We start from the raw sequence: 21,028 nt of genomic DNA, 5'->3' as shown, positions 1-21,028 counted from the left end.
TTTTTCTCGAATGCGCAAAAGGATTGCACGTCAATATATTGGAAGATAAGTTCAAAGAAAATCTTATCACAACTATAGTTGAAACCATACAATTGTTTAAGTCATAGTTAGCTAACTTTAGACGTGGCAAAATATGACCGACAACCAATTAAGCCCAAATACATGTACGCGGCCACTATGTATCTTCACAAACAAACTTCACTTGACACAAACCAAATCCCTTTGTTACTGAGAGTTCGCTATATGACATCTACTCCCCATACAAACTTGTCCAAAGATTACAATACTGAATTTAATTCTACGAGAGTACATTTTCCAAAGATAAATGATGATGGACGGACAGACAATAATGTGATATCGACATACTCCCTCCGTCCAAAAAAATACAACCTAAATGGTGATTTAATATCACCTAGGACAACGAATTTGGACATATCTTAGGTTATCTTTTTTTGGGACGGAGGGAAGGGAGTATATATGATGATGATGTTCTTGTTTAATTATTGATATATCCATATGCTGAATGATATATCTTATTCTATTATTCGATCTAGAGCAGAATGGGCGGGTGGCAGTAGGGTCCCCTGAGCCAGCCGCCGGCGATGACCCGGTTCGCCGCCTCCGTCGTGTGCGCGCCGTCCCAGCACACGGCGCTCGACGGGTTGGCGCACGCGGCGGCGCCCCTCATGCCGCACCGCGCCACGTACTCCCAGTTGTACTCGCCGCCCCCCGCGCCGCAGCACGCCGCGATGCCGCTCCTGAACCCCAGCCGCGCCGGGGCCTGCATCATCTCCGCCACGACGGCGTAGTAGTCGGCGTACATGATCCTCACCGCCGCCGCCGGCGACGGCGACGACGGCGATGACGACGGCGACCTGCGGTGCCTGGCCTGGACGGCGGCGAGGCTGGTCTGCAGCAGCGAGTTGTGGTGGATGGCCAGCTCGTTGAGCGGCTTCAGGCAGCCGTAGTCGTCGTAGTCGGACTTGTTGCTGCTCTTGAGCTCCGTCAGGTAGAGCGCGAAGCATCCGAACGGCATGACTCCCGGGACGATGATGTCCACTGCACCCATCGCTATCAGCTTCTGCATATGCGATTGCCATATGATTTACTATTACTAGCTAAATGGCAGTACTTTACTATGGAAAAATGTGAGATATATGCACTTCGTCCCTACAGATATATAAACTTCATTTTAGAGATGATAGATAACCACGGTTTATAGAATGACTATCTTGTAATATATAGTACTCCCTCTGTTTGGTATTTATTAGATCGCTTTCACTATTTTCATAGTCAATTTTTTTTAATTTGATCAAGTTTATATAAAAATATAATAATTTTTTAACACAAACAATTATGTTTATTAAAACTAATTTGGTGTTGTAGATGTTGCTATATATAAATTTGGTTAAACATAAAATAATTGACTAAGAAAAAAGTCAAACCGAATTATAATATGAAATGGAAGGAGTATGTAATATGAAAATGTTGGTGGCAGATTTTTTTTTTCAAATATAAACGAAAATATATTTCAAAAATATTTTGCAGAGATCAATTAATCAAGGTTAACTCCACACGAATTATTTGATTATGACCGGTTCTAGCTTAGCTACTCCCTCTATCTGTAAGATTATTTAGACCAATTAAGGAGGAAAGACGAAAAAAAAAGTATCCCACCATATAAATCTGTGCACTTGATACAATTTACTCTAATTAATATTCTCTTCGTTCCAATATAAGTGTAAGCTAGTATATACGTGTCAAGATTTTTAGTCTTAAATAGGATATGTCACATCTATATTAAATTATACTTATACTGGAACGGAAAGAGTATATGTGATGTTAATTACCTCGACGCCACTTGCAATTTGGTCGACAATTTTGGGCGTGTAGTTCCTGGCTTGATCAATGGTGAAGCCGAACAAGACCATAGCGTTGTAGTCGTTTCCGCCTAGTGAGCCGAACAAGAAGAGGGACTCGGCCAGGTAGGCTCTGCAACTTGATCGATCGAGGTCAAAATCAAATAATAACATTAATTCAGATTGTACTTTTGTCAACTACTCCCTCCGTTTCAAAATATTTGATACAGATAACTTTTTAGTACGTGTTTGACCATTCGTATTATTCAAAAAATTTAAGTAATTATTTATTATTTTCATATTATCAGGGTTATGGATACCATATATCTAATAGTAGTCGACTAGATCTCGGCAGGACCCACCACATACCATGTTCTATACGGAAACAACCTGCGGATATAGGAGGAGTTCCGGATAAGGAAAGACAACCAGAGTTCTACATGGAAACGACAAGAAATACTCGGATTGTATCCATATTGGTATCCCTAATTCTACTTGGACAAGGGGACACCTATGGGTATAAATACAAGACCCCCTAGGAGGAGAGGGGACAACCAAGACAACTGTCACGCCCCGAACTAGCCTCGAACGGAACCAACCCGTGACGCTCCAAATTAACCTGTTAACGGATACCAGTCCCAGGAAACAGTGCTGGTATCACAGGAAGACAGAATATCACAGCAACAGAGGTCTCTTTATTATAGAGTAGGTTTACAGTCATGTTGGGCTACAGACAGACCCCGAGCTCACAACTGCATTACAAAAGAGGAAAGCGGAAGCCAAGACTTGGACCATACATCACAGGCACGACTTAGGAACTAGATCGAAACCCTAAAACTCATCATAGCCGACTTGCTCCTGGAAGAACTCCTCGTCAGCGGGATCCATCTCATCTTTTTCAGCAACTGGGGGGGATATTTATATAGAGCAAGGGTGAGTACAGGAGTACTCCGCAAAGTCATGGGAATTTTGTGTTTAATGAAGGATTCAAAGGAAAGGCTGTTGTTTTTACAATTGATTTTTAGTTAAACTCCTTTTTAAAACAACTAAGTGAGTGCTTCTCAAACGACACGGATGAGACAGTGCATCTCGTCCGGTCGGAGTATGTGTAATGTATCAGTCTTTGATAGATTCAAGATTTGCCACCCGGCCACAACTTTCAAATGGCCACCCGGGCCTAGCTGATCCCGTCAGCCACAGATGTTCCAAACATCGAACCCAAGTCCACAACAGCAATTTCACAGAGCAGTAGTCAAACAAAACTACGCTAAGGAATCACCTTACATCCGTCCATGACTGTGGGCACGGCTGTTCGAACAGTTTAATAACCTCTGCAGAGGGGGCACACTTTACTCACACGACATTACTAACCCGGATCACCCAGCCCGTGCAGAACAGCCACGTCTGGTGACCTTGAGGTTTTCATGACAAGGCATTTCGAGAGCCGACACAGGTTTACTATATGCCAGACCAACAACAGGTTAGGTCCCAGATAATACTGTGCCAGGAAGCCCAGGGGTCCTCCCCGACACTATCCTGGCGAATCCACTTGTCTCCCGGCATCAAGGCTCCCCTGATTAGCTAATTACTCAGCCATGGGTGTCCCATTCCACCCATGTGGTCGTACTTGTTATATGTACGGATGAAATTCCAAAGGAATCGGTCCTTAAGTGCAAGAGCGGGAAACCGTGCTCCCGGCACGTCCCCCGGTCTGTGATTTTTGGAAATTCATTTAGTTCGCAAGCACCGACCCAGGTGTCGGGTTTTCCAAGTCTTTTGTAAAACCCCAAGTTTTACCCATCGTTGGATATTTTAAGTTTGAGGGGAGGTGCTCCCATGCACTTGCTCGAAGGCCCGTGCATCGAAGCACAACAGTTGACAAAGGAGTTTTAATTGTTCAATAATTCAAGGAGGGTAATTGCAGCAATTAGGATTGGGGCCGGTAGGCTATCTCGCAAGCCGCGGCCGAATTACTTGTGTTAAACCTATTCACGCAATATTTGCGGAAGAGAAATACTTAGATTTAAATTATAGGTGCAAGATGATCAAATGTGACTTGCCTTGCTCGAGATCTTGAGCTTGATCCTCGAAATCCTTGCACTGCGGGTCTTCGGGCTCCGAAACTACACGCGAAACGGGACAACTCAACAAACGGCAAAAATAAAGCCCTATTATTGACCTCTAAGCGTGCCATTAGATAGATCTCGAGATTTGAGGAATTTTGGAAGTTGAACGGAGTCAAACGGATGTACGGTTGAGAAGATTTGGAATTTTCTAAGACTAAAGGATTTACTGGGCTAAAAGAAAAGGATTTAGTAACCTCCTTTTTGGATTAGAAACGAGATAGGGAGGAGATGTAGACTTCGCGGGCGGCTTGAGCGCGGCCCGAGAGGAGTTGGCGCGGCTCGACCAATTAATTGGGCGGACGCGGCCTCAGGAGGCGGTCCAACAGAGGGAGGCGGGGAGAGAGAGAGGGAGACCCGGATCCATCGTGCAGGGTCCCGGGGCGAGCCCACGAGTCAGTGACTCGGTGCACGGGAGAGAGGGTTTACGCGGCACGGGGGAGCTAGGGTTTGCGGACGCGGTTCACAGATGGTGCACCGGGTGGACTAGGAGGCGGCGGGCCCACGCGCAGCCGGCTGACTCTCAGTGGACCACGCGCGCACGAGAGAACGGATCGAAGGAACGGCTAACCGGGTTCAAACCGTCCTGGCCCGCGGCCGAGCTGGCGCCGACGTGGCGCCTTCGTGGCTGCCACATGGGCCGGCTGGAGGAGGACGAAGGGAGACCGGCCGGAAATGGACGGCGGGCGACGGCGGTGTTCACCGGAGCTCGTTGGGACATCTTCGGCCAAGGGGAGATGCACCGGTGTGACGACAAGAACGAGAGGGATCATGCCTTCGGCTTGGATGCACCGAAGATGGCTCGACAACGTTGAATCGCGGCGGCGCACACCGGCGGCGGCAAAAGAGGGAAAAGGCGACGAGACCATGAGGGGCCGATTCCTGGCGGCGAGAGCATCTACGCGGCTACGGGATTGCATTCCTAGCACCGGATTGGGCGGGGTTACGCCGAGAGGGGCTGGCGACGAGCGGTGGCTTGCGGTGGCGAGCGGCAACGGCGGCGAGACCGTGCCGGGCGGCGGCGAGACTTGGGGCGGCGCCTACAGGCTACGAGGAGTGCTACGATCGCTACCGCCAAATCTAAGGGGAGGAGAGAGAGCGAGGAGGAAGAATGGGAGAGGTGTTCTACCGAGACGAGACGAGCGCTGTGACGAGAGGCCGACGGCACGGGAGTGATCTCTCCGGCCTCGGGTCAGGGAAGAGGAAGAAGACGAGCGCCCGGAGTCCCCTTCCGCGTCCTAGCGCGCACCGGCTCCTCCGGCACACGCGACGACGGCGGTCAGCGGAAGCGAGACAGAGGGGGCGGCAATGGCGCGGTGGAGCGAGAGTGAATGGGAGAGGGGAAGGAAGAAAGGGCGCCTTGGTTTAATAGGAGGGCAATGTCGGTTTGGAAACCGACCTAGGGCGGTCAGGGAGCGAGCTGGCGCTCGGCGCTCACGGCCAAAACGGCGACAGAGGGCATGACGCCGGCGAGGAAGAAAAAGAAGAAAAGAAAGAGGGAAAGGAGGCTTGCCTCTTGCCACTTTGGAAAAAGAAAGAGGGAGAGAGGGCGATGAGGCAGAAGGAGGAGGAGCTCTGCCTCCATTCCTTGGAGTGGAGTGGCTGGGAGTGGCTGGGCCGGGTCGATGACGACGGCGATGCTGGCGGGGTGGTTTGGAAGGGCGCGGCTACAGGGCGTCAGACGCGGGCTCAGGCGTGGCAGGTGCTGATGGCAGCGGCGACTGGCCGGTCGGCCACCACGGCACGCGCGCGCGCGGGAAGCAACGGCGCGGCGATTTGGGCGGCGTCGGCGGGAGAGGGAGCGAGAGGGAGCGAGAGCAGAGAGAGAGGGAGGAAAGAAAGAGAGAGCGAGCTCTCTCTCTCTCTCTCTCGGTCTGCGCCCGGGCGGCGCACGTGCCTCGCACGTGCGGGCAAGGATGGAGGGGAGAGAAGAGATGGGCTGAGAGGAAATGGGCCGGGGAGAAGAGATCGGCCCACAAACTTGAGGGAGGCAAAATAGACTTTTCGAGAGGATTTGATTTGGGACAGATTTGAGATTAGGGTTTGGATTCGATGATGGATTGGGGATTTGAGATCTGAAATGGCGCGGACACTGGACAACAAATAAAGAAACAATTTTCGTATTTAGGATTTTTAAAAGATAGTTTTCCCACTAGGCGCCACGACGGAACGGGCACTACAACAACCAACACACACGGACAATATAGACGCCACAAAGCCACAAGCCGATACAAGCCAACATACGCCAAGACAAGACGCCAGATATCGACATCAAAGATAGGCACGGCTAGTCCCCTACGGTGTCTCCGGATACTGTCAGGAGAGACGAATGCGCTATCTCTGATCTCGCCGGGCACGGATTCGAGGAGGAAGGCTACCCTGTTGTCGACTACGAGTCAGACCTTCAGACCACCATGTCGACAACAGTTAGATAGGTTACCTCACATATTGTACTGGTGTGATTATGGTGAATAAAAAGCAACTCCGGCTTCGGCCAACAGGATGTAGGGTTATTACCTGACAATTCAGGGGCCCGAACCTGTATAAAAATCCCTGTCTCCATCTCTTTTACCTCAGTCTCGCGTATATCCTAGTACCAACGATCCCCATGCCATGCAAATACCGTAGTCGAGATATCAAACGTCGACACACATCATTTGATTCATTGTTAAATATACTTTCATGTACACATATAGTTTTACATATTTCACAATTTTTTTTAATAAGACGAACGGTCAAACATGTGCTAAAAAGTCAACGGTGTCAAATATTTTGAAACGGAGGGAGTAATTAGCTGAAAGAAATAATGGTGTTTGTAACGACAGCTAGCTAGCTACTAGGAACAGTCGAACAGATAGCCAAATACTCCCTCTGGTAAAAAAAACATGTTGGCCCTTCATCTTTGTTGAAAAAGGAAAAAATTTCTCTTATAACTAACCTTAACCCCGCAAATCGAGAAATTTTATACAGTCCATATTCTTAATAATAAACAATTTAATCTTTTATCCTGACCTAGGTTGTCAATTTTGGTAACTTCGTCCTCCGTCGGCAAGCAAATATGTCGGCCAAAATTTTTTGGTTTTTCTTTGTATTTTTTAAATTTGATCAAATTTTATTAAAATTTAATCAGTTTTTATTGCATTTTCAAATAATTTTGGACAAAAAGTATGAAAATTCTAAAAATTTTCAGTGCACCGAAATTTTAGTCCAAAACAAAATTGACAACCCTACGTCCCTACCCTCACCATTAACCTGTTAACTTTTATTTATAAAATGGAGTTTGTGGGGGGCAAAGGAAGTACTTGCCACGACATTATTCTTGTTTAAATTTGATGATCTTTGGTCTTTTTGTGGGAAAAAAATTATACAACTCTTAAAAAAGATGCTTATGTTATCAAAATATTTCGCATCATTTAGAAAGACATTAAAATTCTGTTCACGTAGTCCATGTTGGTGCTAAATATTTCCTAAGCAGGGGATCAGAGAAGAGGAGCAGAGAAGCTTGTGCTAGTTTTAACTGGTTTCTTTACTTGCTTGCTTGAGGGCTGAACAGTACACTTGCTTGTACGTTGGGCAGCACACCATCATCAGTCTATACACATGCACTGGCTTTCTATTTATAGGCTTGATAAACCGATATGTAGGAAGCTTCAGGACCTAGCTAGAGACTTGTAGTACTACTACATTGTCAAACTTCACTGGTACTAGTACTACTGTCAAATCACATCATGCATGTCTACACACTACACTGTTCTAGAAAATTTATAGAGCAAGGACTTCAACCTTGACTTTAGTTTCACGAGTAGTAGAGAGGGTTAGAGAGTAGGCTGGTATGTTCTAGAAATAAATTAACTCCAACAGAAAAAAATTATACAACTCTTAAAAAAGATGCTTATGTTATCAAAATATTTCGCATCATTTAGAAAGACATTAAAATTCTGTTCACGTAGTCCAAACATTTGAAAATCGGTTAAAATTTAAAAATAGTACTCCTGTTGATCAACAGGTACAAGTATATAATTTGCTTTGTTTTGCTTTTATTTTGTTTTGCTTTTATTTTTTATATAGCCCTTTTTTATTTAATATATATACCGTGAAAGCCTCCTCCACTGTGCTTTCCTTATAAAAAAAACAGCTACAAGTATCTAAACACATGAAACAACGTACATACTCTGTGGTGCAGCAGTGGCGCAGATGGAGGGCAGCAAGTCGCGGAACCACCGGAGCTGGACGTTCATGGAGCCGTAGTTCCAGAACGGGAAGCCGACGCCGATGGACTCGAAGAAGTCGAAGTCCAGCGCCGTGCCGCCGACGATGGCCATGTTGGCTCCCCGGCGGAAGTCGCCGCCGATCACCTTCGACGGCGGCAGCAGCGGCAGCCCCAACCCCTCCGCTGCATCAAATTATACATCGATATCATTTCATGATCATATATTATATATATCGATGAAATAATAAGCAGCTTCGATCGATCAGCAATGGCGATCGAATTGAACCGAGGAAGTCGACGACGAGGCGGCCGTCGGAGCAGCGGCAGGTGGGGTGGCCGAAGAAGGTGATGCCGTAGGGAGGCTGCGCCATGGTGAGCTCGGTACGATTCACCGCCGACATGTTCACGCAGATGTTGCCCGTGTCCGTCAGCGAGTCACCGAAGCTGAACATGGCCTTGTACTGCCTCTTAATATCGCCGCCGCCGCCGCCATGCTCGCCGGCGACGACGCCGACGAACAAGCAGAGGCAGCAGTAGAGCAGTACGCCGACGACGACGGCAGCAGCGTGTGCTTGCTGCGCCATATGGCTTTCGTTTTCCTGCACTCTCTGCACTTCACTTCTGCTGGCTGCACGAAGCCGGCCGGACAATACTAGCACACACTCCACAGTCCACAAAGTAGATATATATACACACGACCAGGCCACAAATTAATTTAAGTTATATATACGAGCAAAGTTGAGGGAAATTTAACTATTTGTTGCTCCACTCTTTATTTGCCACATATACAATAATTGGCACTATATATTTGTCACTAGAGAGTTATGGTTTCTTAAAAAAAAAAAAACCATTTTTGCCACTCTGGCTGTATGGTATGTCAATGTACTAATGATGAGAAAAGTCTATTTTGCCCCTAGCTATTCCCTTGTGTTCATCCTCTCTCCCCCCTCCCCCAAAACAATAAACAACATGGTGCAATTGTTTGGACTGATGCAGGCAAAATGTCTCACCAGCGCCAAGATGTACTCCGACTACAATGACGACCACAGTGACAATATAGCTTCTACCACTACCCGCAGGGAGAACACCATTGCTGCTATGGTCGAGATGCACTCATGCACAGCTAAATACTGGGGTGTCCATCACACCTCGGTTCCATCAAAAAAGGTTTCTCGGAGCTGGATCTTGACTCCGATGACCACGACTACGAGGATGCGGACAGGAGGAGATGGCGGTGGTGGCGGAGGATGACGTGTGCGTTCTAGAAGGATGAGCGTCGGCGCCACACCATGCTTCCCATGGAAGTGGTGTTTCCTAGTGCCACAACCATGGGATAGAAGCGTCCTAAGGACTAGGAGCAAAGGCATATCCAGCCCAAATGTAAGGCTTGGTCCAACCTACTGATTTTTCATGAGGTTGGACAACATAGTGAAAACTCTTAATACTGGGCCCAGGTTCCTGTGGCTTAAGTCAGCCCATAACTATGGGCTCAACCATGTTTGCCTCCTCCATGCCAATGCCGGGGCCACCTCCTTCCTAGCCGCACATCCACCCTTCCACTACCAACGTTCACCGCCCAGAGCTCCAGCGAGAAGCTTGGTGACTCTGGTGTGGTACCTACATATTAATATTAAGAACCCTAAGGAAAATAAATATTATGTGTTTATGGATTAGGAAAATAAATATTATGTGTTTATGGCACTCTCTCGTAAAAAAATCATTCAGAATAAATGTGAACAAGTATTTATTTATATTTATTTTTAGAATGATTTTTTTTTGAAATAGATGGTTAAATAGTCTGATAAATTACCCGACGGAAACCTGACAAAATCATGTCCCATAAATCATAATATAAGATACCCCTTAGTATAAGAGATCCTCAGGTAAAATAGTTTGGGATAGTAAAATGGATTTTTTTTCTAATTTGAAACAAAATTTATATCCCTGGATCCATTGTATTACATTATAGAACTGATGAAGTAGTAACTAAGGTTGATCACTCATGTGTAGGAGTACTGTGATCAGTGATTACTCCTGAGGAGTACTGACCATCTTCAATGGCGATTAAGACTTGATACTACTACCAACTACCCAGAGAGAGAGACAGAGAGCATACTGCATACCAGGGTTCACTCTATCGGTTCAGGGGTTTCTATCGGGGGTCACCGAAATCCCGAAATTTCGGTCCAAAATTTTCGAAATTTTGAACAAAATTTTTAGTTGAATTTGAACAAATATTATCCAAATTCATGAAAAAATTCAAAAATTTCGGTCGAATTAATATCGTATCGGGGGTCACCGAAATGACCGAAATTCCAAAATTTCCAACCCTGCTGCATACTACTAGTGCCTTTGCTGAGTGGTACCGATACTGACTAGTGCGACCGTCTTCAATGGCGATTGAGAGTTTAGACTAGACAACCTGAGAGTGCCAATTGGCCCAAGGTCGTAGAGAGAGAGAGAGAGAGAGAGAGAGAGAGAGAGAGAGAGAGAGAGAGAGAGCACTTTACCAACATGATCTTGAATCCGCTTTACTAGGGGAAGTTACATACTTTAACAAAATTCCTATGTTAACTTAAAAAATTAACCATTGATTAGATGAATTATATGATCGTTGCCATGTAAGCTAATCGATGTTTAATATCATGGACCATTTTGCAAAGCCCATGCAACATGGCATGCATATGGCCGTTGTTATGTTTTGGCCCACTTTTAAAGCCCATATAATAATCTAGTATGTGATAAATAAAATACATATGTCATTGGAAATCCGCGGGCTCTAAGCTATATAAGTTCAATTAGCAACTCACTATTTGCATATTGTTAAATTAAGGAAAATACTAAACTAAGACTCGGACACGAGAACAAATAAGTAGTGATTACTTCATAATTTTAAAATTTAAATAATGAAAATGAATTGAGATTAATTCCAAACAAGCACGAGCTGTGACAACAGACCATGCAATAAACCTGTTGACAACTACTTCTATTTGATGTTTTGGATGGAATTAAGTGAAGTATTTGATACTTTGTCCATCAATAACTTTATAAGGCTTAAGGCTTACTATCAAAAAATAAATGTTGTATATGTACATATTGATTTTTCATGAAAGGTACTTTTCATAATATCTCTTAAGCTTAATGTATCTTAGTATAAATTTATTCTAATATAAAATTTGAAAGGTCATGCATCAAAGACCATGAAGAAAAAGTTAAACATCATATAAATTAATGGGATCACGATAACCAGATAGGTAGATGTGGTTGTTGAATAATTAATTAGATGTATCGTAGTAATGGTCAATCTTATATCGTAACCACAGACTTTTAAAAAATATCTAATCTTGCATCCTTGGCACTTTGAAGGAAAAAAATATGTGTACAAAATACATATGTAGTGAAAACCGGAAAACTCCCGTTAAATCAAAATAGACGTTCAAACATTATTTTTATATCTAACAGTAATTCTTAGGTTTTCACTATTTTTCTCTTTTGAAGTCCAACAAATTCAAGTTATGGGCCAAACTCTCAAATTCCAATGAAGCTCTGCACAAATTGATATTCGCAGATTGTGCACTCCGGTCATGACTCAGAATGCGAGTACTCTAGTCTCTAGCACTCGAGACAGCAGCCACGCTGCACGTAGACCTCAGTTGCCGCCGGTGATCTAGGACAAAATGGGTGGCAGTATAAAAAGAGTACTATAAATTTTATATTTGGGATGAAAGAAGTACTAAATTTATAGTAAAAATTATTAGAAGTAGTTGCCGCCCAGACTTCGTTTACTTTTCTCGGTAACATATGTAAAAATTATTAATTGCTACAGTATGCTCTTTATCACTCAGGCTTGGAACTCCACAACTGAAGTAGCCAGTCATAGGCGATAATCTGCTTCTAGTAGAGACAAGAGAGTTAGTAGTACACCTTGTGCTTTAATAACATATCTCCGATATATATCTTACAAGAAGGAGCATATTTTTTTTTCCATTCTGACAAAATCAAACGTACCTTGGACTTGGAGATCAATATGAACCGGCAGGGGCTAAACTCCTAAACAAAACACTATCTAAATTACTTCGAGTTAAAGACAGTCGCAGGGCAACTCTCCTTTGGCAGGCCGTTTTGGTGAATTCAATCGCTACATGGCGATCGATCAAAGCTAGTAGCAGCTGGTATATACATACATGCACATAACCAACCGATATATGATGGTCTATCAAAGGCCACCATGTATATATATACACAATGCAATCACATATGGATGATTGCAATGTAGCACCATGGCCGGACTGTATATACCTTGGATGCATATACAATTACAAAATCACCTAGAATGCACCTGCCAGAGGAGAGCTGCCTACTACTGTCTTCAACTAGTTCTTGCACCTCTCTCACATCCACGCTCACACTCACACACCTACGAATGCATCACAAAGACTTAGAAGACTTGCCTCTTGTCTTCCTACAAACACATGGATGCATCAGAAAACTTAAAATTTTTATCTGTTTGGTTGTTGGTGACCTGAGTAGTGTGCCTCTTGTGCCTTTCTGTTGGCAGAATTCTAGCTCCTCTTATAGCTAGGGCGACAGGAAGAAGATGAAGCAGCAGCGAAACGGCATATGCCATTGTGGTGGTGAGATGAGACAGTGAGATATATGCATTCTGACTTTTTAGGGAGGGTTTGTACCATGGATATCCTCCCCAGCTATTCCTTCGACCCTGCAACTTTATCCTATTCTCTCTCGATATGGAGAATAATCGATCGAAATCGCCCCAATGGTCCACGCTGATCCATAGATGATGGTATATAGCATCTCTCCTTGATATTGTCTTGCATTGTGTGTGTCCCGTCTTTCCATGGTCGCTGTCTCGGCCAAATTGCCTTCATTTCCCTTGTGAATTCGCCGCTGTGTTTGTGTCAAATAGAACTACTCAAATGTCCTGGAGAACCGTTCAGAAGAAAAAGAAGTCCTGGAGAGGAAAGGTCCATTCCATTTTCAACCTACCAAACTTTGAAAGTTCACTTTATGGCAATGTTTAGGTTCTTTAACAAGACAACACAAATCCACAAGACTGACATGGCAACAAGTTTCTCAATCAGCAGCTTTGCCGGCCTTCAAAATCTGAACTTCAGATAGAAAGCACGTTTTGATCTTAACCAAAATCTTCGTCTTCTCGTTGCATACAACACGAGAGAACAGAGATGCATCCATCTAACGAAGTGTCCAATGTGACCAGCACATCATAGAGAAGATGCATGACAGAATGGAGAGGCATCGATCATAGATCAAAACTGATCAAAATTTTACAGAGCATGCCATGCACGCTTCAGCTGCGATATTACAGCCAAATCGAATCGATTGAGATAACTACATACTGTTGTCCCTTCGGGCAACGACAGTTCTAAAATCATCATGGAACAGGTTGATGCCATCAGAAGAGGGAGTTGTACGTCAGGAAGGTTGACGCGATCGAAGCAGCGCAGATCACCAGAGACGGCAGCAAGGTCACATTGAGGAGCTTTCCGATTCCCAGGTACCCTGCTGCAGTGATTGTGCAGTCGGCGACCACCCGGGCCAAGGTCCCAGCCTCCGTCGAGAGGAGCCCGCCATTGTAGGTGCCACGGGAGAGACGGGACGACATCACGCTTGATAGGAGGGAGAGGTTCACTCCTGCATTTGCAGATACAAAATTTAGACGGTTTATTCAGTGCTGGCTGAAGAAATGAGCCGTAGATGAACATTCCAAGAAAAAAAAATGCTTCTCAGATGTCTCACCTTCAAGAACTTCAGCAGACACAAATGTGACCAGTGCTGAGACGACATACTGGACAACCGAGTATGTGCTCGTGATTTTGAAGCTGAAAATAATGCCGACCAGCAGTGTGATTTGAGACACCATCAGGAGTTGCCTGTCAAAAACATCACGCAATTTGGTAAAGAGGTCAACAGAGTCTGAAATATTGTTTTCAGATGCAGATCAAGATTCTAAGGTTATCCCTTGGTTATGGACTTGCTGCAAAACAAAAGGAAAGTGAATCATGTGATGCCAGCGATAAAGCATGGAGGCACAAACCTGTCCTCGAACATGTTGCTGATATATGTCCCAACAACAGCATTAACAGGAAGAACTGTTAGGCCAAGAATTGCTAGAAATATCGCCACTGCACTTGTATTCCAATTGAAATAGTGATTGGTAATAACACTTGACTCAGAAAGTAAAATCTCCATCGCGTATTTGAGCATGAAATATATCAGCAATTGGACCTACACAGGAGAAGCAGAGTAAGTAATAAAGAAATTGTGGTCACAGACTTCGTTTTCAGCAGTACAATTGGCCTACCATCAATGCAATGCAATGTAGGGGTTGGAACCTAAGGCTCTTTAATGATTTATTCTATCCCGAGATTTATTTTTTCAGTGAAAAATTCAGTTGTAACAACAGATCGTCTTTATATAAAAGAATGAACGAGTCAACTAAAAATCAAAACCCAAATTGCATATTGGGGACCATGAGGCTAACTGTGCTACTTAAAGATGCATGATATCAAGTTAATGCTAGATTTCCTCTATTGACTTGAATAAATTAGTAAAGAAACAACTTTATGTGGGTAAAAGAAAAAGAAAGTCAGGCAAATAATGCAAGCAGTGATCAATTTAGCTGAAATAATATTATACCTTTACTGAAGGTGTAAGCAATCTGTATGCTGAACCAATCGAAGTCGCGGGTTTGCGAGAATCATGTGTGCCTTCTTCGCTATCATCGACTTCTTCGTCATCATCTTCATCTTTTTTGCTTGAATCTCTTAGTAATGGTTGTGCAAGTCCATTTTCTAGTTGCTCGATATCTGCCCTTTGTACTGCCATCATAATGAACATAAAATAAAATCATGAGGATGGATTAGATAATTCTTTATAGTGCAATATCCAACCAGTTATGAAGTAATAAAAAGCATTAGAGGCAGTACATACCAGAAGCAGGATTTTGCTGGGTACCATTCACCTCAGTGGCACGATTTGGTTCCTTGAACGAGATCCATAGCCAAACTAAGTACAGAAGCCATGCAACAGCCATCACCCAACCAGGTAGAGTTGATTGGTTGAAAGTAACCATGTAAATCTTAAATTTCCACTGAAGTAAGCCAGCTAATGCAGGCCCACAAGCCATGCCAAGTGCGCTTGCACTGACAAATCCTGCTGAAGCCTGCATGCGTATCCTTGCAGGGACACAATCACTGATGTATCGGCGATTGACAGCTCTTGCAGAACCCATTCTGCATGACAACAATTACATTAACTAAACATGAGACAATGCTGAAAAGATATTTAACTAGCATGTCCAATATCACTAAAATTTTCTTGTGGCCACAAAAACTTATTGACAGGAAATTGTGCTCAGATAGAAACAATATGACCTTTGTAGTTGTATGTGAATTTTCTAATCAATAAAAACTTGCTTTCCTACTATGGTTGCAACCAACGATGTCACAGGAAAATAACAAATGGGGTGTGTTATATATATTCAACAGAAACACGTTCTATCCCACACTAGAATATAGGGATGATAACTGAAAAATGCAAACATAAGACTAATTTTGAAGCAATAAACACACGTGCAGACACACACACACCCCAAAAAAAACATACAAAAAAGCTAAAACAGAAGATGCTTACTAGTATTTAGGACGCTTACCCACAGAGTAGACGGCCAATAATGAGGACTGTTAGGGACTTCATATCATATGCCATTGCGTAGCAGACATTACCCAAGAAAAGAACAATACTGCTGAAAATAAGTGGTCTGAAATATGACTTGTTGGACCATGCGCTGAAGTAAACTGAGGAAAATATTTGCGCAACAGCCATCGAACCAATAACAACACCACAAACAGTGGAAGCAGCCCCAAGGCTCACTGAGTAGTCATCTGCAGTCGGGACAATGATATATGTGTTGACCATGTAAAGGAATGTGTTCACCAAGTTCAGCATAAGGGACATGAAATGGTATTTTTGATCTTCTATTTCTTCTTCCTCTGCAGTACTAGGAGACTCCTCACCAACAATTAGGGCATGTTGCCCCAAAAATCTAAGAAAATTTGTTGAGCGTGTTAGCTTATCCACTGATGAATTTATCATATCAATGATTGGGTCCTGCGACGAATCAAGAACAACTCAGTAAAAATGAAGTCCCTATAACAAGCTATTCTATCATTTTTCGTACAGGATAGCAGCAAAAAAGATGAACGAACCTTAAGAGCAGTAGATGGCTGATCGTAAATTGACAAGTAACTTCCCTGCCGCTCTTGAAGGTCAGCAAGGTTACGTGACAACGCTCCAACAACAGCTCCAACACCCTGGTTGCATAAAACGTGTAAGTTATACTGGTTTGTGTTTCATGGAATTCAAAAGGCAAGATCACAGATCCATAGATGCAAATAGTACAATACAATGCAAATGAAAAGCAGTATAAAAATTTGATGATACTTTAATCTGGAGTCAGTACATTACCACATGCTTGAAGACCTGCTGTAGCTGAGAATATGGGTGATTCGATCTACTTGTCACATAGTAATCAGTAAATCTGTAGCCGAAACGCTTGTCAAACTTCTTCAAAATTTTCCGAATGCCAGTCGCATTGAGATCAACAAATTTGAGAAGTTTGATAAGATCCAGGCCAACTTCCCTGTAAGCTTCTCGCAACTCAGCAATGGCAGATATATCTGGCTGTTCTGCTAATATTGCCCTTTGCTTTCCTAATTTCTCTATCCTGCTTGCCAACGCTCCTTGTTGCTCCAACAGAAATAGGACAATCTTCTCAATCTGATGCCACAGGAAAACAGAACATCAGTAATGTAAAACACAAATTTTAGTATGGTCAATTAGATAAATTTGTTGCATCAAAATCTCGCACAAGGGATGGAACCAGGTGAAAACAGGGCTCACATGTGAGCACCAGAAAGAAAAAAAATAAAGAACAGTAAGTCGTCAACTAGAACTGTTGGCTTGTAACATTTTGATAGTATTACTCAGTTTCTACAAGAAAATTGGTGACAAAACTCCGCTACAGTTTATTTAAAATAAAACTATTGAAATTCCTTTGCTTAGAAAGGCCATGCATGGATAATTTGATATATGAGCATATGTGGGTAAACACTGACATACAGATTACACATGCTCACCATGTTGATGCTACACTCAGCAAGCTAAATATCCACAGAGAAGCTAAAGTCTGCAATTAAAGCAGATCAGGGAGAATGAAGTAATGGCTTTTCATAGCATCTATCTCTTGGCATTACCTGATCATCAAGCATCTTCGAGAAATCCTTAAGAACCCGGCGACGATCTTTCTCACCCTGTTGAACCTGCTGCCCGTACTGTTTTACTTTCTTCTTCATCAACTTGTAGTTTATGTAGTACCTGGAAACATCGGTATAAAAAAGAGGCAAAGCTAAATTTCGGTAACTAAGTATCAACTATTTCAATGTATCATTAGACTATCAGGTTTGTTAAGAAAAAAATAATAAGTTTCCATAGAAAAAATTATCTGGTGAGGGGTGGAAGACTGATGATATTTACAGAACTGGTAAGCGTAGAATGGTCCATAAAAATTAAAGTAATAAAAGCCCTGAATCATACCCTTTCCATTCCGGAATTTGATCAGCCATCAATTTCTTCCCAAAGTTAACCATCTTGACTTGGAGATATTAAACTGCAAAGGAACTTATGTATGTCAATACTTGTCAGCAGCACAGCTGGAATTATGAACATATTTAATACAATTGATGAGATGCGTGCCATCAAAATGGAACAGGACTGGCAATTTACAAAGTTAGGAAAGTAATCTGCTTCTGAACAAATGAGCACTGCTCAATGTATCTCAGTGCCTTTGTGCAGACAAACTGTGCAAGCTGTTTTAAGCGGAACAAAACGACAAACTTAGTAGCGGAGATCAAAATAAGTGCACCAGAAATACACTTCATATGACTGGTTTGCAATAAGGTCGCTTTGTTGTGATGTCATTCAAGTGCAAGGTTTACTATGCATAAAACCAAAATCATGTTGTAGTTTTGTGCGCGTAACCGACGCCCTTTCAATACTCTTAATTTTATTTAGGCAGTCACACACTACTCTGTTCTCAGTAACCAATGAGACATGCATGAACTTATATTGACAACGATTCCCCGGTCCTTTTCAGTTGACCTAACATATTGGACCAATGATTAAGAAAAAAAAACATGGATGAACTTGGACAACACAAAAATGATTCATGGAAAATGAAGGCACAAAAAGCAAACTATGCAACTAACTGTAACAGTTTAGCACCAGAATCCCATGCAGGCAACTAGAACTGAACCTATAATTCGTAAATACATCCGAGGGAATGGCTACAGACAGCTTTTCGAAGACTGGCGAAATTCAGTGTAAAGGTAACTTGTTTTTTTTTCCAACTGGGCCGTGCATGTAGATCGCAAAGTGAAGGTATGAATCTAATAGCATAAATTCTACAATTCCAGCCTTACAAATTCCAAGCATAATAAACCAACAAATACGAAAATCATACAACCCTAGACAGACATGTAGTAGAAGCTAAGTAAATCCTAACTTGTCAACCTATTCCCAAAACCTGTAACAGATCACAAATCGGAGCGGAGCGACTCTGCTCCCAACCCCAACCCCAACCCCAACCCCAAGTTAGCAGTTACCACAGGTGCAACACCTACGCCAAAATCGAGCGAACCGGCGGGGATGAGCCGGAAGGAGGTGGCGGCGGCGGCTGGAGGGGGCGCGGGTGCGGAATCGGGAGCGGAGGGATCTTCCTCGGCGGGAGACGGCGGCGGCGGCTATACCGGGAGGTGACGCTGGCGCTGCGCGACGCCAAGGCCGACTTCTCCTTCCTCCGCGCGCGGGGGCTCCGCACCGCAGCCTCCTCGGCTCCCTCCTCCGCTCCACCGCCTCCGCCACCGACGACTCGCAGCTGCTCCTCTTCCGGCATTCCCAGCCTATCCCCGAACCACCCCGCGCTAACCCTCCTCGCGTAAACAAGTAAAATCGAAGCGCGAATTCGCTTGCAGCCGGAGGCGATCTCGCCATTACCTCTCTCTTCAGCCCAACAGCGCAGCAGAAGATCGGAGATCCGCCGCGAGGGAGCGCGGATTGGGGGGAAGGCGGAGGAGGAGGAGGAGCGCGGGAGGCGGCGGCGGGGCGGGGGGTATTTATAGGCGCGAGAAGCTACCGCGGCGGCGAGCTCGCCTCTCTTCTCTTCTCTTCTCGGGCGAGCCAATTTCGGAAAGGGAACACCAGCTTTCCGCTTAAATCGCGGTGATATATTTTTTATTTTTTTAAAAAAAAATATATTCCGGAGTGTCCACATCACACGCCACGTGGCGCTCGCTTGTTCCGATCATTGCAGCAGCGGCGGCGGTGGGTAGATCGAGGGGTACGGTTGTGAATATTACGAAAGGTTGAGGGGGTTTTGACGAAATGTTTGCTCTCGGCTTAGCTGGCAGCCGACCGATGCGCGCGTGGGTGGTGGGGATTTTGCGGCGGCCGCACGTTCTCTTGCTCCAGCAGTACTAGGTTGGGGCCCACCCGTAAGAGCAAGTTCAATAGTATAGCCCATTAATGACTCCAATTCACCTATAGTCAATTCATACAACAGCTATTTACTATGCTATTTATATGTGGTCCCATCTATCATACGCACAATGTGTCTTAAAGTCCATACTGCAATTGGCTACAGATCTGTAGCCCGCTGCTTTTTTCTCTCATATTTTATTTTATTAAAATATGTTTATAACTGGCTAATAGTCCGCTATTGTTTTTACTCTAAGTATGCAGTGAACAAGTGGATCATGTTGCATCGTGAGGGGAAAAAATAAATAAATAATCCGATCAAATGTTGGCGCCGGCGGCTCAACAAGTCCACATCATTGCTGGTTGGTGGACAAACATTCCATCTTAAACTAATTGTTTGAGCCATGATTGATAAGTAAAACGAATATTTTATTATAAGTCGAAATTTCTATGTATTTTTTGTTTGCGGTTTATAAAATCAACATTGAAAAATAAACCATGATAAAAAAATTTAGAATTAAATTACAAAACTCAATTTTTAGCAGTGAATAATTAATAATAAGTTGACAAGCATACGACGATGGCCACACACGCAACAGAACTGTTGAACACCATTCCGAAAAGAAAATCTCTGGTGCGGTAATAGCTGCACTTGTATTTTAGGTCTGGTAAGAAACGATATTATTCCTGAGTAATTTATTTCCCTTTCCCCGAAAAAAAAAGAAAAGAAAAAAAAATAAAGTTGAACACCACACCATAAACATGCGGCAAAACGCAAGATGAAAAGAAAAGCAATTATTAAAACCCGTCAAAAATGGCAGTCAGGCGAGTCATTAACCCTGACCACAAGATCGACAGCCAGATTACAAAAGCCAAGTTGGTTTGGCTCTTCTCGCCTTCAAACCGGCTGAAGATTAGCTCGCGTCCGATCGGGACAAAAAAACTTGATTTGGCAGCAAGCTGAAGCCGACATCAAAATAAATACCATGATAATAATAATGCAACACATGGCCATCCTTATCCTAATTATGGAGTATTAATCAACTGAAATATTTACTCCTAGTCACACTACTGGGCCGGATTAGTGCATCATCACGATCTGTCTGTCTATCTATCGAATCAATATAGAATCCAAACCGATTGAGATGGCCGGAATGAATGGAGCTTTCAGTTTCAGGCCAGACCATGACTTATGATCGCCAACCAACGAATTTTTTTTAAACTAAGGCAATTCGATATGTGCCTGCGAGCACTGTAGCATC

The 21,028-nt window shown here is 43.7% G+C and overlaps 2 protein-coding genes across 3 annotated transcripts; both read right to left on the bottom strand.

The window, feature by feature from the left end:
• Positions 1-202: 202 nt before the first annotated feature.
• LOC9266623 (GDSL esterase/lipase At5g45910) lies at positions 203-9,931 on the bottom strand. The gene is made up of 4 exons (XM_015786665.3): positions 8,479-9,931; positions 8,150-8,375; positions 1,851-1,992; positions 203-1,081 (listed from the first exon to the last, which is right to left on the bottom strand). The coding sequence occupies exons 1-4, from the start codon at positions 8,774-8,776 to the stop codon at positions 551-553; spliced, it is 1,197 nt and encodes a 398-aa protein (XP_015642151.1). The 5' UTR covers positions 8,777-9,931; the 3' UTR covers positions 203-550.
• A 3,342-nt stretch (positions 9,932-13,273) lies between these two features.
• LOC4339994 (SPX domain-containing membrane protein Os06g0129400-like) lies at positions 13,274-19,488 on the bottom strand. 2 transcript variants are annotated; one of them, NM_001421019.1, is made up of 11 exons: positions 19,287-19,488; positions 17,829-17,901; positions 17,489-17,609; positions 16,701-17,012; positions 16,442-16,546; positions 15,886-16,343; positions 15,165-15,466; positions 14,871-15,052; positions 14,269-14,459; positions 13,971-14,104; positions 13,274-13,865 (listed from the first exon to the last, which is right to left on the bottom strand). In NM_001421019.1, exons 2-11 carry the CDS (start codon positions 17,879-17,881, stop codon positions 13,627-13,629), a joined length of 2,097 nt encoding a protein of 698 aa, NP_001407948.1. In that variant the 5' UTR covers positions 17,882-17,901; positions 19,287-19,488; the 3' UTR covers positions 13,274-13,626. The 2 variants fall into 2 exon arrangements, with proteins under 2 accessions (NP_001407948.1, XP_066167224.1); XM_066311127.1 differs by having other exon boundaries at positions 13,452-13,865; positions 18,914-19,378.
• Positions 19,489-21,028: the final 1,540 nt, after the last annotated feature.

This window comes from Oryza sativa, chromosome 6, assembly GCF_034140825.1.
Source record: "Oryza sativa Japonica Group chromosome 6, ASM3414082v1".
NCBI lineage: Eukaryota > Viridiplantae > Streptophyta > Magnoliopsida > Poales > Poaceae > Oryza > Oryza sativa.
The sequence above is the reverse complement of the archived record's forward strand: the minus strand, read 5'-3'. Positions and strand labels throughout refer to the sequence as shown.